Source organism: Xenopus laevis, chromosome 8S (genome assembly GCF_017654675.1).
Source record: "Xenopus laevis strain J_2021 chromosome 8S, Xenopus_laevis_v10.1, whole genome shotgun sequence".
NCBI classification, from domain to species: Eukaryota; Metazoa; Chordata; class Amphibia; order Anura; family Pipidae; genus Xenopus; species Xenopus laevis.
Genome location: NC_054386.1, coordinates 10,850,894 through 10,868,923, shown reverse-complemented (window position 1 = coordinate 10,868,923; position 18,030 = coordinate 10,850,894). Strand labels below are relative to the sequence as shown.

Genomic DNA, 18,030 nt, shown 5'->3' with positions numbered 1-18,030 from the left:
CTAGTGCATCTCCTGGCTGGCTTCTACTTTGTTACAAGGGCATGTAGCTCATTGTCATATAGGGAGCACTGGTTTAAATGTCACTGCATATGACCAGCTCTCATTCATTGGTTATCAATAGCAAAATCTGTAGCTGGGTGCAGATTAACAGCAATTGAATTGAAAAAGATAGTGGATTTTGCCAGCAGTCAGAGACCTAATCAAGGCAAGCTCATGCTGTCAGTTCCAATAAGCGTAATGCTAAATAACACACACACACACTGGTCAAGAATACAACAAAATCTGTACAAAGAATTCAAAGGGAGGAAAACTAAAGCTGTATACACTGTTGGAAATTTCTATTAGGGTCTGGCCACACGGGCAGATTCGGGGAGATTAGTCACCAGCCGACAAATCTCTTCTTCTTCACGGTGACTAATCTCTCCGATCTGCCTTCCCCTGGCTAAAAAGTAAATCGCCTGGCGGCAGGCACAAGGAACGCTTCATTTTCCAAAGTCGCCCGAAGTTTCCTCGTGAGGCAATTACAGACGACTTCGGAAAAATAAGCGCTCTGTGTGCCTGCCCCCAGGCGATTTACATTTTAGCTGGCGGAAGGCAGATTGGAGATTAGTCGCCATGAAGAAGAGGAGATTTGTCGAATGGCGACTAATTTCCCCGAATCTGCCCGTGTGGCCAGACCCTAATTACCAAACGAGGAAAACTTTGGGCGACTTGTGCGAGTGCCTCCCCCCAGCCGCTTTAAATTTTAGCTGGCAGAAGGCAGATCAGGGAGATTAGTCGCCGCGAAGAAGAGGAGATTTGTCGTCTGGCGACTAATCTCCCCGAATCTGCCCGTGTGGCCAGACCCTTAGGGAGATTAGCCGGCTAAAACGTAAATCGCCTGGGGGCAGGCACACGGAGCGCTTCATTTGCCGAAGTCGCCCGTAATTGCCTCACGAGGAAATTTCGGGCGACTTCGCAAGATGAAGTGTTCCATGTGCCTGCCCACAGTCGATTTTAATTTTAGCCGGCGGAAAGCAGATCAGGGAGATTAGTCGCCGTAAAGAAGAGGAGACTAATCTCCCCGAATCTGCCCGTGTGGCCAGACCCTTAAATTTACCTGCCACATTTAACTTAATTAAAAATATATACCGGTATGGGATCCATTATTCTGAAACCCATTATGCAGAAAGCTCGGAATAACAGCAAAGCCGTCTCCCATAGACTCCATTATAATCAAATAATAATTTTAAAAATTGATTTACTTTTTCTCTGTAATAATAAAACAGTAGCTTGTACTTTATCTAAACGAAGATATAATTAATCCTTATTGGAAGCAAAACCAGCCTATTGGGTTTATTTAATGTTTACATTATTTTCTAGTAGACTTAAGGTATGAAGATCCAAATTACAGAAAGATCCGTTATCTGGACAACCCCAGGTCCCGAGCATTCTGGATAACAGGTCCCATACATGTATATATAAATCTGGGAAATAACAAGATTAAAAACAAGATTTGGTTAACTACAAATTCATCTGACATATTGGTTCACCGATTTTCTCTTTGCCAGTTGGGTGAATATAGGTTTTCTTTAATAAATAAATGAACTATGTCATATATATTTTCCAACAGTAAATTAAAAAAACAAAAACAAAAACACAGCAAATGTTTTGATGGTAAGACGGAACAGCAGCAAATTCAAAATATAGTATTGTTTTTGTAAAAGTCCAACATGACGCAATGTTTTGCAGGTAAAAAACAGGTTCATCATTATAAATATTATATTTCAAAAACATAATACGGCTCATTCACACTGAATTGTGCACTGTGTGTATCAGGCTGCTCTCAAAACAAAAGGGGTGTGAGAGAGGAGGCACCTAATTATCCTCCCATCCTACCCCTACCTCATGGGGCAGATTTATTAAGGGTCAAATTTCAACGTGATGGGAGTTTTTTAAACTCCCATCAACTCGAAATTCGAATAAAAAAAAATACCAACCGAAATGTATTAAAAAAAAAAAAAAATCAAATTTTTTAACTTCGAGTGAATAGGCTGTATTCGAACAGAAATTCGTCAGGTTATAGATGGTGAATAGTCGAATTTTTAAAGAGACAGTACATGATAAATGAGAATTTTCACATTTTTTTCAAATTCAAAACGAATTTGCTCCAGCAGAATTCTGCACTGAAATCCATTTCTCAAACAGATTTTTTTATATTCAATTTTGAAATCCGACATGGGGCTAGACATATTGTCAATTTCCCAGTCATGTGACTTATTCTCTGATAAACTTCAATCACGCTTTACTGCTGTACTGCAAATTTCACCCCCCCTCCCTTTTCCCCCCCAGCAGCCAAACAAAAGAACAATGGGAAGGTAACCAGATAGCCGCTCCCTAACACAAGATAACAGCTGCCTGGTAGATCTAAGAACAACACTCAATAGTAAAAACTCATGTCTCACTGAGACACATTCAGTTACATTGAGAAGGAAAAACAGCAGCCTGCCAGAAAGCATTTCTCTCCTAAAGTGCAGGCACAAGTCACATGACTGGGGCAGCTGGGAAATAGACAATATGTCTAGCCCCATGTCAGATTTCAAAAAATATAAAAAAAATCTGTTTGCTCTTTTGAGAAATGGATTTCAGCGCAGAATTCTGCTGGAGCAGCACTATTAACTGATGCGTTTTGAAAAAAACATTTTTTCCGACGACAGGATCCCTTTAAGAGAATATTTGCAATATGCAGCTGGGCAACAAGTTAAATAAAACCATAATGGAAATAGTAGTCCTAAATGCAAGTTTATGCACATTACTCAAATGTTGTGTTTATATTAAGATACTTCTGTACCACCCATAAAATAAAAATAAAGGTATAAAAATATATGAGAATATGAGAAAATGAGAAGAATGGTTCTTATTAAGCCAATACACGTGTTCACAATAGATTTATATAATGCTTACTGCTGTCATACAGCCTTTTTTATCAGCTGTAATAACGATCCTATATGTTCTACTTCTGGTATATTGAATAAATGGTGACCTAGAACAATTCAAAAGGGCATTTAGGGCATGAAGAGGGTGGAGGCTTTTAACATGATTGCTCTTGGTGTTGCTCTTACAGAATCAAATATCACAAGTGACTGATACATGCCTAGGTACATATGTATTAAATATAAAGAGAAAAAAATGTATATTATATAAAAAGAGAGAGATGTTAAATACAGATTATTGTGAACAAAAACACGTGTCTCTGTATAGAGGCATTGGTGTGAGCATTGTTATATTGAGGTGATTTACATACCCCATTTTCAAGTCGCTTCTCTCCTGTGAGGCCATTTCTTTGATTTGGGCTTTGACGAGATGCTAAAATAATAATAAAAAAAAAAAAACATTTTAAAGTTAACCACATATATTTATTGTAGGAAAGGGCTGCATACTGTGTATTGACTGGGAAGTCTGATGAGCCAAGTTAAATGCTTCATTTTGTAAACTGCAATGCTTTAATAAATAACCCCCTTATTGTAAAGTCCGAATGGTAAAAACTCAAAAAATTCTAATTTTTTTTTTTTTTTACTATAAAATCCAAATTTTTTGTGAAAAAAAACAAACAAACAATTTTTTTACTCCAAGGATGCAAAAATTCAGAATCCATAAACACTCCCATCTTCAACCTGTCGAGGTCCTGAAGATATTATTGTCTGTGCTGGGTTTTGTAAAATAATCCGAACATTTTGGAAGAATTTGACTTTTTGAGCCACAAAACGTTTCGTGCGACAATATGAAAAAATTCACATTTTTCGTGCGACAATCTGAAAACATTCATATTTTTCGTGTGATAATCCAAAAAATTTATATTTTCGTGCACCAATCCAAATAAATTCATCAAATTAATGGATATTTAGCAATCATAATGTCTAAAGCATTAAAAAGGAGTAAAAGTATAAAACATAATTATATGTCCAATAGCCTGTTTCTATTTTTCCCGTGTCTACACCAGTTTATGCTTTAGTATCATGGTTATGGGTCACCTTCACCATATAGCCTGCAGCCTTTCATACACATAGTACAGTGTGACATGTTTGTGATGCTGCTTTTATGTCCTATATTTATAAGATCACATAAAGATAGACCGTTGAGCCTGCGGCTGCTGAGGACCACTAGTACAGAGAGCTAGGTTAGGGCCACGGCTAATTCATGTGTGCAGAGCAGCTCTGTTCCTAATGAATTTGAGGTGGGAGACCTAAAATGTTTTAGTAGTTTGGTCCACTCATGCCCTTACTGTAAGTTCTGCCCATAACAATGCATATTCTTTAGGGATGCACCAAATCCAGGATTCGGTTCGGGATTCGGGCCAGGATTCGGCCTTTTTCAGCAGGATTTGGCCGAATCCTTCTGCCCGGAAGAACCAAATCCTAATTTTCAGATGCAAATTAGGGGTGGGGAGGGAAATCGCGTGACTTTTTGTCCCAAAAACAAGGAAGTAAAAAAAAAAAAAATCCCCTTTCCCACCCCTAATTTACATATGCAAATTAGGGTTCAGATTCGGTTCGGTATTTGGCCGAATCTTTCACAAAGGATTCAGGGGTTCGGCCGAATCCAAAATAGTGGATTCGGTGCATCCCTAATATTCATGGACAATCATACAGGTGGAGGATGTGTAAATAGAGGGGAGCAATAGTTAAAGGGGAACTCCGGCTTCCAAACCAAAATTTGATAGGGGCCCACATAACACACAAACCCCTAATATACCCATCAAAGTTACCCGTTTCTTTAAAAAGTACGAATAAATGCCATTTTCTATGCTGAAATCCAGCTGTTTAACAGTTCTTCTCTTTCTGCATCATTTGAAATCCTGGCAGGGAAGGATGAACTAAACACGGATGTTACAAATTGTAACAACTTCTCCACAGCTTACAGACAGCATGCAGGAACTACATAACCCACAATGCATTGCACTGTGATGTTCCGTTCCTTATTGAAATCACGTGTGCAGAGAATTGTTGGGTTTGGAGGATACAGGCTGTTGATAGAACAGTAGTCAGCCAGCTCAGCAAAGTAGTCAGACAGATCAGCAGGAGAGCGGCTAGAAACTATTAAAAATCATAAAAAGTCTGCATATTTTTTAATTGATGTATATACATCTTCGGAAGCACCAGCTTCAGTCCCCACTGAGAATGTTCCCCAAGATTCCAGACATCTTACAATTTGATACATTTATTGCCATTTCTCCGATTCTACTCAGAAAGGTTTCAGCTAGCGCTTAGGGAGGAACTCCACGGTGCGGCTCGAGCCGACACTCCTGAAGATACAGGAATTGAAGGCGAAATCACATGTAAGAACTACATTTATCCAACTGTCGGATGAAAACGCTGCGCCATGCGCTTCGTTGCATGGCGACATGTCGGCTCGAGCCGCACTGTGGAGTTCCTCCCTTATGATTTTCAGATTAGCTACATTACCAGGCTTCATTTAATTTTTGACATTTAAATTGCATAAAAAAAAAGTTTAAAAGAGAAATCATATATAAAAAAAGAAAAAGGTATTCTTTTTGGATACTATCTGAAAATAAATACTGAAATAGCCCTTTATTTGGTTACATGGGTTTTAAACACATAACCAGGGAAACTCAACAGTACAGATATGATCATGTCCCATGAAGTCTGATTTTTATTTATTTATTTATTTTTTATTGATTTGATTTGCCATTTCTCTCACACTTTCAGACTATATCTGAATAAATATTATCCAAGTTGGCACAAATCCATATTAATGGGTTACTATAATCCGTGAAATAGAAGCTCTTTCCATGTGTATCAACTAAAGTTAAAGGGGACCCGTCACCCAAAAAAATTAATCAAAATCCTATTTTATCACATTAGTCAAGGAAAATGAATGTAATTACACTATATAAATGATTTGAATCTTGTTTCCTTCAGTCTGGGAACTCATAATTATAACAAGCAGGCAGGAGCCATTTTGTGGACACTGTTATTAAGACAAGTCTTGTATCATCTCAGAATCTTGTTTGTGCACCAGAATGGGGGACCTGATGTCCATCCCCATGTCCTGGCTACACAATTAAATGGTAAAGAGAACAGGGGAATGTGTAGAGAGCAGTGACATGTAGGAAGTGCTGAATGGAAAGTGAAAGTAATTGCCCAGGGCATAGAGAAGGGACAGACAATATTTGATTGACAGCTGAGATTTTTAAATGAGCTTACAACAGCTATGAATGCTTTAATAAAAAATAAAAACTGGATTTCATGTTTAATTTGAAAAGGACTTTTATTATACAGATTTGTGTGTCTGGGTGACAAGTCCACTTTAAAAGAAACGTTTTCACAAGCACAGAATTTCCAAAGTTAACTCCCAAAAAAAAACAAAGGTTAAATTGGCACTTACACTGTTCATTGGTCTCAGCTGGAAAATCCTCATGTCGGAGAAAGAATTTCACTTCTTCTCTGCGAGGGCCCCACTTCTGCAAGTGCTCAAACACGAGATGATCATATGGTAAAGCGCGCTCTAGATAAATGAGAAAGATGATATAGATATTACTACCCACACTGAGCAGTGCACCACATACACAATTGTGAACAAAACAATCCATAAATAGCGGCTTGAGACCTAGCTGCTACCAAGAAAACAATTATACAAATGAAATAGAAAAAATATGATTGTATGCCTTATTTAATTCAATCTTATCTACATATATAAATGTATCTGATATTCTACAATTTAGCCACACGTGGATATACAAACTGCACTGTTCCATTAATTTGAAGGATGGACTGAACAAGTAAATCTTAAAAAAGAAGTAAAGGTGTGGTCCCTGTGTCCTAAGGGCAGGGCAGCCATCGGGGGGGACAGGGGGGAGAGTTGTAGGGGGCCCGAGGGTAAGGGGGGCCCCAGCCACGCCACACTTACTTGATTAGCCGGCCCCCCATCTTACGGAGAGCTGCTGACTTCAGGAAGGCATGGACGTTTAAGGGGCCTGGCCACCAATTTTTTTTTCTCATTTTTTTTAATGAAGGGGCCCTGGCCACAAATGTTTTTTTATGGGGGGCCCTGACCACCAATATCTTTTTATTTTTTATTAACATGTGGGAACCCTAGCCACCAATATTTTTTTTGTTTTTTTACTATGTAGTGGGGAGGGCGGACCTGTAGGTGGGGTTTGTGGTGGGCGCAGCCCAGGGGGCCCAGGAAATTTTTTCGTATGGGGCCCTGCGATTTCTGATGGCGGTCCTGCTAACAGGAGTCTGTCAAATCCTAGTCATGGGGTATTACAGGACAATGTGTAGTAAATCATATGAGCCCAATGCCAAGTGATTGCCAGGAAGTTCAATTAACATCAGCCATATTGCCAGCAACATCTTTCCATGAATGTTCAGTCTGAAATTATCTGTAGCATTATTTTCCGTTATACCTAAAGATTCATTTGTTCAGGGCCTCGGAAAAAAAAAAAATCATCGTTATCTCTCCCGGATTGTGTTTGTTGCTTAAGTTGGAAAGTGCTGAGACTTTCCATACACATTACCAGCTTGGTTGCCCTTCCAACTCCAAAAATCCCATCTGAGCACTGGAGAACAAGACTGCGCATAATGTTCCAGATGAAACCTTACCAGCACTTTGGCCCACTCCTCCAACAAATCTAAACACCTTTCAGTACAACACAAAACTTTGTTTGCCCTTCCAGCCTTTGACGACATTTCTTGCTACAGCCAAGTGTATTATCTACAAGTGCCCCTTCATAGTGGATTGATACATAGTCCCATTAAGAGTATACGTGGCTTGCATATTTTTAAATCCCAAGTACAAAACCTTTTATTTATCAACAGGGAATTGGATCTGTCACTTAGCCACCCGGGTCAAGATCCTCCTACAAGAATGTCGCATACATTACTTACAATACCCTTCGCCAAGCCATTAATAAACAAATTAAAGACCCAACACAAAACCCTGTGGGACCCCACTAGGACCTTTGTTTTAGTTTTATTGGAATAAAGTAATTTTTATCGGCATCGTCTGGCTCCTGGAGTGCGTGTTCCTTTTCATTCTTCGTGGCCCAACTAAGAACCCTAATCCAAGTACAGAATGTACCACTGACAACCACTCACTGTACACAATGCTTCAGCCAGTTTCACATCCATGTGCAAATAAATTACCAAGAGCAACATACCATAGTTTTGAAAGCAGCCATTTATGTGGCACTGTATGAAATTCTTTGGCACAATCCAAATAAATCACATCTATTGCAACCCTACTGTCTAACCTCATCATAACAAATTATACTTCATAAAGCCACGCTGATCACCACTCAGATCAATATTCTTGAATATGATCTCTTAACAAACCTTCAAATAACTTGCCCACCACAGATGTCAAATTAAAATGATATTAACTACCAGGCAGAGATTGTGATCTCTTTTTAAAAATAGGAATTACTTCAGCTTTCCTCCAATCCACTGGTACTATACAAGATGAAAGGGAGTCTGAGAAAATCAGAAAAAAAAAAAAGAGGCCTGAACAATACTTCTGAGGGTGTATTACATTAGGGTCTGATGCCTTGTTCACATTATGTTTAAATATAATTGTATTTACAGGTGTCAGCCACTGACTTAATTGAGCAGTCATCTGAGCTCCTATCGGGTAGGACCTGAAACTCTGACTCCTCTGAAGAACTGATTAAGCCCATTTGCTTTTTCTGTAACTTTTTTAACCAAAATATTTGCACACTCTCAAACTGCATCTTTTCACTACTAAAGTAATGTACTTAGAAATGTGGAACTGATTGCAGCACAGGCTGAGACGAACACCAAATAACATTTAAAGGAGAAGGAAAGCTACGGAGGTATTTTATTGCCAATAGATTAGCTGCATTAGTGCAAGCTAGAATGCTATATTTGTTCTACCATACCTGAGTAAAAAGCGCTAGAAACTCTCTGTTTGTTTAGGACTTCCTGACTGAGTCTCTCCCTGCTCTGGGCTCAGATTACAGCAGAGAAGGGGGGGGGGGAAGAGGAGCAAACTGAGCATGCTCACGCCCAGGGCAATGAGGTTTAAGCTGAAGGCAGGAAGTCTGATACATAAGCCCATGAGTACACAATAGAAGGAAAGAAATGCAGTGTTTCTTTTGACAGGGGACTCAGAGCAACATTACTTTGGGGGTTTACTGGTATATTTAGATGGACCTTTCTGATAAGGCTTACTTAGTTTTAACCTTTCCTTCTCCTTTAATCTTGTTGGTTGTTTAATAACACGGTTTATTTTATTTATATTCTCCAAAAGCAGCTTCTCTCCCCTCCAATTTGTAGCTTTTAAATGCTTTCCTTTTTATTCCTATTTCCTTTCTTACTTCTGTGTTAAGCCACATAGGGTAGTCCCTAACAATTTTACATTGCATAAATACATAAGTATACATAAGTGCATACATTAAGAAGACCCCAATTTATGCACCGAGTACTGATCTTAAGGAATTAAAAATTACTTTCCTAGAGTCTTTGTTGTCCCAGTATATATTTGCTTTCGGCAACAAACATTAAATGAGATAATGTTATGGTCACTATTAACCAGGGGTTTTAGTACTTGCACATTTGCCATGTTCTGGGTTCAGTATACCATGATTTCCAGGTGGGTCCTCAACAACCTGTGGTATAAAATTGTCCTGTAACAAATGTATAAACTGGTTTCCATTCACTATCCTGGCAGTACTTATTGCTTCAGTCAAAATCTGGGTAATTAAAATCCCCCATTATGAAGACCTGCCTCAAACTAGCGGCCTTTTCTGTTTGCAACAGGAGTTTAGCCTTTTCCTCTTCGCTAACTTGAGGAGGTCTATAGTATATATCTACTATCAATTTTCCCAACAGAATTTTAAAAACCTTTCAATAGATATTTATCTTTTAGTAAAGTCAGTAAATGATTATGTGCCCATACATAGGCCAATGAGCTGCTGACCTGGTCTGAGTTGGCACATTTATCGGCCTACGTATGGTCACCTTAATACTTACGGATACATTGAAAGAAGATCACGTCAGACAAGTATAATAACGTGTTTAGCCTGTGTGTCAAGAGTGGCAGATAATGGTGATAATACTAATGCTACTTGGTTTAACATAGGGATGCACCAAATCCAGGATTTGGCCTTTTTCATCAGGATTCGGATTCGGCCAAATCCTTGTGCCTGGTCGAACCAAATCTTAATTTGCATATGTAAATTAGGGGTGGGTGGGAAAATCACGTGACTTTTCATCACAAAAGAAGAATTTTTTCCACTTTTTCTTTTCCTGACATTAATTTACATATGCAAATTAGGATTTGGATTAGGTTCAGTATTCGGCGGAATTTTTCACCAAGGATTCTGGGATGCGCCCGAATCCCAAATAGTGGATTCGGTGCATCCCTTGTTTAACATCAGCAAAGCTTTCATCTGAAAGGCTTTATAGCACTGAGTAAAACTGCATTATAATTAAGTGCAATAAATATTTAATTCTAAAGCAAGCCACAGGAAACGGAAAACTATGAAAAGAAATTTAATAAAGGAAACTAAATCCTCAACTTGTTTTTCTTAATGTTGATACGTTTCTTTGATATGTTTCTGATATGCAGCTGTATCAGCGCCATTCTCTTTGCTAGAGCTTCACCTGGTCAAAGAGCAAAGATTTCTAGTTTATATTTTCTTCTCATAGTATGAAAGAGTCCTCCTGAACTGCCCAGGGGCCCATTTTCTAATGCCAATAAAGAAACATAGTATTAGTGAAATACCACTAAAGCAACAAGCCAATTCTTCAAACATTTTCCTTATTGTTAATCTGGCCATAGACGCAAAGATCCGATCGTACGAATCAACGTACGATCGGACTTTCCCATCTCCCGACCCTCCACTAACCATTCAGATCAAAGTCTTTACCATTCCAATCAAATAAGAACAGATCACCCAATGTTCTGCCCCTGAAAGCAATCGTACGATACTTATGTCTGACAACACTAGTGACAGTCTCCCTCTGAAAATCGTACGATCGGCAATACACGCAGAGATATTATCGGCAGGCGACAGAAATTTTCTAACCTGTCCGATCGGCCAAACGACCGATCTCCGACGGACAAAAATGTCGGGACTCTCCACACATGGTCCGAAAATCGTACGAATCCACGATTCGTACGATCGGATCTTTGCGTCTATGGCCAGCTTTAGACAATTACAGGTACACAAGCGACCTGCTCTTATTTTTCCGAGAGAAAGTTTTTATCATAAATAGCAGCAACATAATAATGTGAACGTGAAAAAGGAACACAGAGTCTATACTGAAACCTCGCATAGCATTTGTACTACTTATGATAAGCATTAGACAGAAGTCCAGCAAAAATAAAAGTAAATAAATGGCAAGATTTGTGTAGATAGTGAGGGATTGATCCTGGCGTTTGGTGACCTTGCTGGGAGCTACCATTGAAGGCACTAACAGCTGTCCAAGTGACATCAGCAACTGAAACTCAAACAAAAACATCAGGGGGATGAATCATCTCCCAGAAACAGAAGGGGAGCCCTCACTCTCAATTAAACCTAAAAAAACAGATTACTGTCAGGAAGGCAGGCAAGAGCTCCCATTACTCATGTGTGTGCTAATGCGTCTCAGCATCAAACATATGGAAGCTGCAGCCTCCAGCCTGGACAAACTTTAAAAAGCATTAAATGTCCCCAGAGAGCCGATGGATGGTGCATATTTTCAAACCATTCTCATACAAGTTAACTGAAGTGCCCTTTCATCCCGGTCCAACAGAGCAAACACAATTATTTCCTATTCATTTACAATTCATCAGAAATTATGATTAAAACAGGAAATTCAACAAATGATGACAAGCGTTTCAGATGCAGAATTTTTAATTTATTTTTTTATTAAAGGGATACTGTCATGGGAAAAAATTTTTTTTCCAAAATGAATCAGTTAATAGTGCTGCTCCAGGAGAATTCTGCACTGAAATCCATTTCTCAAAAGAGCAAACAGATTTTTTTATATTCAATTTTGAAATCTGACATGGGGCTAGACATATTGTCAATTTCCCAGCTGCCCCTGGTCATGTGACTTGTGCTCTGATAAACTTCAATCACTCTTTACTGCTGTACTGCAAGTTGGAGTGATATCACCCCCTCCCTTTTTCCCCCCAGCAGCCAAACAAAAGAACAATGGGAAGGTAACCAGATAGCAGCTCCCTAACACACGATAACAGCTGCCTGGTAGATCTAAGAACAACACTCAATAGTAAAAACCCATGTCTCACTGAGACACATTCAGTTACATTGAAAAGGAAAAACAGCAGCCTGCCAGAAAGCATTTCTCTCCTAAAATGCAGGCACAAGTCACATGACCAGGGGCAGCTGGGAAATTGACAAAATGTCTAGCCTCATGTCAGATTTCAAAATTGAATATAAAAAAAATCTGTTTGCTCTTTTGAGAAATGGATTTTAGTGCAGAATTCTGCTGGAGCAGCACTATTAACTGATTCATTTTGAAAAAAAATTTTTTCCCATGACAGTATCCCTTTAAGTAAATGAAAAACTAGTGAAAGGAATGCCAGTGCCATATAAATATGCGGGGAAGATAAATAGAAAGAAGAATCTCAGTTTAATTTTGTACCATATACGACAGGGGTGCCCAAAAAGTAGATTAGGATCGAGCAGTAGACCTTTAGCTTGTGATCAGTAGATCTCAAGACACTGTCAGCAAACAGCTTATTTAAATCACGCTCCAATTTCATGCTTTTCATTCAGATATTTATTCTGTTAAATTTACATAAGAAATAGTTGTTTTTTAAATATACCAATATACATTTTCTCATCAATTACAAATTAAATAATATGTTCCATGGAACAGAATGCTAGCAATGATTTTATGGATGTAGATTCTAATAGGACGACCTCATTAAGGGGCAGATTTACTAAGCTGCAACAATTCGCTAGTGTTGCCATCTGCACTAACAGGCGCCAATTCATTAGCGAAAGACACCATCGATAGCGGTCATTCGCAGTCTATCGGCAGTCGACTTTTCGCTCTGGCGAATGGACGTTACTCCGCAAATTCACTAGATTTTACAGAACGTTACCTCTTTCGCTAGAGTGGCCTTCACCAGCTCAGACCAGATAAAGTGCTATAAAGCAGCTAGATCTTCCTCAATCTTCTGTCACTTACATCATATCCGGTGTGCCGAAAATGCATCTAAGTTAAAAAAAAACGCTGGCGACTTTTCCTTTTTTGAAGCAGGATTGCCTGCAAAGTCCTAACTTTTGGGTAACCAGTTTTCCCCATACATTTTCAAACATATGGAACATTCATTTTACAGTGGGCACATGTGTAGGGCATTATAACTCCATTGACTTTATTAAGGTTCCCTGGACATGTGTTTTTAAAAGTGGAATTTGTAAGTATTTGCACCCACATTTAACATGAAGACGTCCATACAACTTTAAATTTCTTGCCGTATGCAAATTGACCCAAGCGCAAGATCACTAGCGATGAACGCTAGCGCAGCTTAGCTATGAAATGCTCGCACTGCCGAAAGTACTGCTAATGAAAAGGAAGAAACTCAGCATATTAGTGAATTGGCGTGGTCTGAGCGCATTTGTGCCTTGCGAAGTTTTGGGATGGGTGCGAAACGGACGCTCATGAAAATTCACTGCTTAGTAAATCTGCCCCTAAAAGTAGACCTTGTATTAGCAAAGTATGGGCACTCTTGATATAGGGCATCTGTATTTTTCCCATGATTGATATGGACATACAGAGGAAGTGGGATACTGGATTTTCAGTCCAAAAAGATGGGGCAGACGGGAGCAGAATGGCCTTAAATATACCAACGGATAAAAAAACGGCCCTTAGCTTTCATGTATTGCCAGCTTTATAGAGAAACTTGAGCAACAAAGTGTAATGCCCGAAGGCGCAGTTGAAGTAAGGACCAAAGAGAAGGCAACAATCCAAGTTCGCGGTACAGAAAAGGGTTTATCAAAGAATGGTCGTAAAACAGGCAGAATGGTCAAGACAGGCAGTACAGATTCAAAGTCGATAACAGGCAAGGTTCAAACACGGATAAGCAAAACAGAATATATCGCACCCAGGAACTATATGAAATAGACCTATAATTGGGCAAGGTCAGGATGGAAATGAGGGTCTTTATAGTCCAGTCTATTGGCGCCAAAATTGACGCGCTGGCGTCAGACGCAGACGCCAGCGTCCCCACGCTGACGCCTTGACGCCGGCGCCCGATTCTGACGCCGGCGTCCGTTCCGTCGTCGGCGACCAATCACAGGGCAAGAAGGAGATGATGCAGGATGATTGCGACCACCCGGAGCCATGTGCAGGGAAGAGGAATCGCCATTTTGGACGCCATCTTGGAGCAGGTCAGTAGACTCCATTACAGTACCCCCTTCCTTAGGGGGGGCCTCAGGACCACCGGGACCAGGACGGGAAGGAAACTGCCTATGAAACCTGCGAACAAGGATGGGGGCATGGACATCCGACTTTTTCACCCAAGAGCATTCCTCGGGACCGAAACCCTTCCATTCGACAAGGTACTGGAGAGCGCCCCTGGAAAAACGAGAGTCCAGAATCCTGCTGACTTCAAATTCTAAATGGTCATCGATAACAACAGGAGCTGTGGAAGAAGAAGAGGGGGAAGACACTGCAGGTTTAAGGAGAGACACATGAAAGGCATTAGGGATCCGCATCTCGGGAGGAAGAAGAAGACGAACTGCCACAGGGTTGATGACCTCGATGATGGGAAAGGGACCGATGAATTTGGGGCCAAGCTTAGGAGTGGGAATCTTGAGGCGAATATTCCGTGTAGACAACCAGACCTTGTCACCAGGAGCATAGGGTGGGGCGGCAATTCTCTTCCTGTCGGCAAACTTCTTTTGAGAGGATGAACTCTTTTCCAGATTAGCAGTGGTGGCCTGCCAGATGGCCAGCATATGAGCGGCTTGATCATTAGCAGCAGGAACATTTGTGAGTAAGAGATCCTGAGGGAATGCCAATGGGTTCCGGCCATACACACAGAAGAAAGGAGATTTCTGGGAAGAAGAATGTAAAGAATTGTTATGGGCAAACTCCGCCCAGGGAAGAAGGTCCGACCAGTCGTCTTGACACAAAGACACATGGCAACGAAGAAATTGCTCCAAGGCCTGGTTAACACGTTCAGCGGCACCATTGGACTGGGGATGATAAGAAGAAGAAAATTGAAGAGAGATATTTAAAGCATTACACAGTGACCTCCAAAATTTAGACACAAATTGGGGACCACGGTCGGACACAATTTCTGCTGGGAAGCCATGGAGGCGAAAAATATGTTTAATAAACAGTTCTGAAAGTTCAGGAGCAGAAGGCAGTTTGCGGAGAGGAGTGAAATGAGCCATCTTACTGAATCTGTCGATAACAACCCAAATGACAGTGTGGCCGGAGGAAATGGGCAAATCGACAATAAAGTCCATGGCGAGGTGAGTCCAGGGTCGAGATGGGATGGGCAGTGGAAGAAGAAAACCCTTGGGAGGAGAATGTCCGGATTTGGATACAGCACACGTGGAACATGAGGAGACAAAATCTTTAACGTCCTTTCTTAAGGTTGGCCACCATACTAGACGAGATAAGAGCTCGGTCGTCTTCTGAATTCCAGGATGTCCGGCCTGTTTGGAACTATGAGACTGAGACAAAATAGCAAGACGAAATTCTGGAGGGACAAAAGCAACACCAAGAGGAGTTTCCGCAGGAGCAGAATCTTGAGCGGACAACAATTGGGAGGCACAGGAAGGGAACAAGGCAGCAATAATCTTGATGGAGGGTACCACAGGTTCAGGTTCCTCGGACACAGAATCTTCGGGAATAAAGCTTCTGGATAAGGCATCGGCCTTCCTGTTTCTGGAGCCAGGACGAAAGGTAATGACAAAATTAAAACGGGAAAAGAAAAGTGCCCACCTGGCTTGCCGGGGATTCAGGCGTTTGAGGGTTTGGATGAACTCAAGATTCTTATGGTCGGTAAAAATCGTCACAGGAACCGAAGAACCCTCCAGTAAGTGTCTCCATTCCTCCAAGGCTAATTTGATGGCAAGTAGTTCACGATTCCCCACATCATAGTTCTGTTCTGGGGCAGAAAATTTTTTAGAAAAGAACGCACAAGGATGGAGTTTACCGTCAGAAATGGATCTCTGTGATAAAACTGCTCCAGCTCCGACATCAGAGGCGTCGACTTCCATGAAGAAGGGATGTAGAGGTTCTGGGTGCCGAAGAATTGGAGCGGAAGAAAAGGCCTCTTTGAGGGACTTGAAGGATTCCAGGGCTTCAGAAGACCAGTGTTGAGGTTTGCCCCCCTTACGAATCAGGGCCAGAATTGGAGAAAGTCTGGAAGAAAAATTTTTTATAAACTGTCTGTAATAATTGGCAAAGCCGACAAACCTCTGAATGGCTTTGACACTAGTAGGAAGAGGCCAGTCCAGGATTGCAGACACCTTGGCAGGATCCATCTTGAAACCTAGAGGAGAAATGATATAGCCAAGGAAAGGAATAGACGAGACTTCAAAAGTGCATTTCTCCAATTTAGCAAAGAGATTGTTCTTCCTTAGTCTGGAGAGGACTTCACGTACTTGGGCACGATGTTCCAGAAGATCTTTAGAAAAAACAAGAATGTCATCCAGATAAACGACCACACATAGACCCAATAAATCTCGAAAAATATCATTAACAAACTCCTGGAAGACCGCAGGAGCATTACAGAGACCAAAGGGCATGACCAAATACTCATAATGTCCATCACGGGTATTAAAGGCGGTCTTCCACTCGTCCCCTTCACGGATCCGGATAAGATTGTATGCCCCCCGAAGATCCAGCTTTGTAAAGATATTGGCACCCCTAAGTTGATCAAACAGTTCAGAAATAAGAGGAAGAGGGTACCTGTTTTTAACTGTGATCTTGTTGAGTCCTCTGTAGTCGATGCAGGGCCGCAAACTACCATCCTTTTTCTCAACAAAGAAGAAACCTGCACCGGCAGGGGAGGTGGAAGGACGGATGAATCCTCTCTGAAGATTCTCCTGGATGTATAACTTCATAGCAGAAGTTTCCGAAGGAGAGAGTGGGTAGGTGCGGCCCCTGGGGGGCATAGAGCCGGATAGAAGTTCCACTGGGCAATCGTAAGGCCGATGGGGAGGAAGAATCTCAGCAGAAGACTTGTTAAACACATCGGCAAATGCTTGGTATACAGAGGGAAGAGAAGAATTAGAGGACACAGAGGAAATTTTGACAACCGGAACAGTGGGTAGGCAGTTCTGTAAACAAAAAGGACTCCATCTGGAAACTTGCAATGTGGACCAGTCAATGACTGGATTATGTGCACATAACCATGGCAGTCCCAGGACAACCGGAGTGGAAGGGCAATCAATGAGGAGGAAGGATAATCTCTCCAAATGCAAGGTGCCCACCTTAAAAGAAAGTTCCTGAGTAGAATGCGAGACGAAGGCAGACGACAGCGGACGATCATCAATCGCCAGGACACGAAGAGGAACTGCCAAGGGTTGGAGAGGGATGGAATGACGTCTTGCAAAGGATCGATCCATGAAGTTTCCTGCAGCACCGGAATCTAGAAAGGCTTGTGAGGAAAACTTTAAAGAGCCAAACTGGATCTGCACCGGAAGAAGGAAACGTAGAGTAGAAGAATGGGGAGAATGACAAATCCCACCCAGGTAAGTCTCCCCGAGCTTACCTAGGCTTTGGCGTTTCCCGGCTTCACTGGACACTCCTGGGCAAAGTGGGCTTTACCCCCACAGTAAAGGCACAGGCCGGCAGCCCTTCTCCGGAGTTTCTCCTGTTCGGACAGGCGGGCCCGCCCAATCTGCATGGGTTCTTCAGCCGGCAAGGAGGAAGAAGCAGAATCCATAGGAGCAGGAGGAAGCTCTGGGGGAACAGGATTGAAAAGCAGGGGTCTCTGGAAGCGGGGGGCCAAAGAAGGTTGGAACCGGGGGTACCTCTTTGTACGCTCTCGGTCGAGTTCAAGCTGGAACTCCCTCTGCCGGGTATCCAC

General features: G+C 41.3%; 1 protein-coding gene across 8 annotated transcripts in view; it reads right to left on the bottom strand.

The window, feature by feature from the left end:
- The window catches only part of MGC83480 (protein), an 82,427-nt gene that overhangs the window by 37,789 nt on the left and 26,608 nt on the right, over nucleotides 1-18,030 (bottom strand). For all 8 annotated transcript variants that reach the window (XM_041574247.1, NM_001093688.1, XM_041574244.1 and 5 more), the window contains 2 exon segments: nucleotides 6,385-6,504; nucleotides 3,284-3,345 (listed from right to left, as the gene is read on the bottom strand). In XM_041574247.1, the coding sequence (XP_041430181.1) occupies nucleotides 3,284-3,345; nucleotides 6,385-6,504 (182 nt within the window).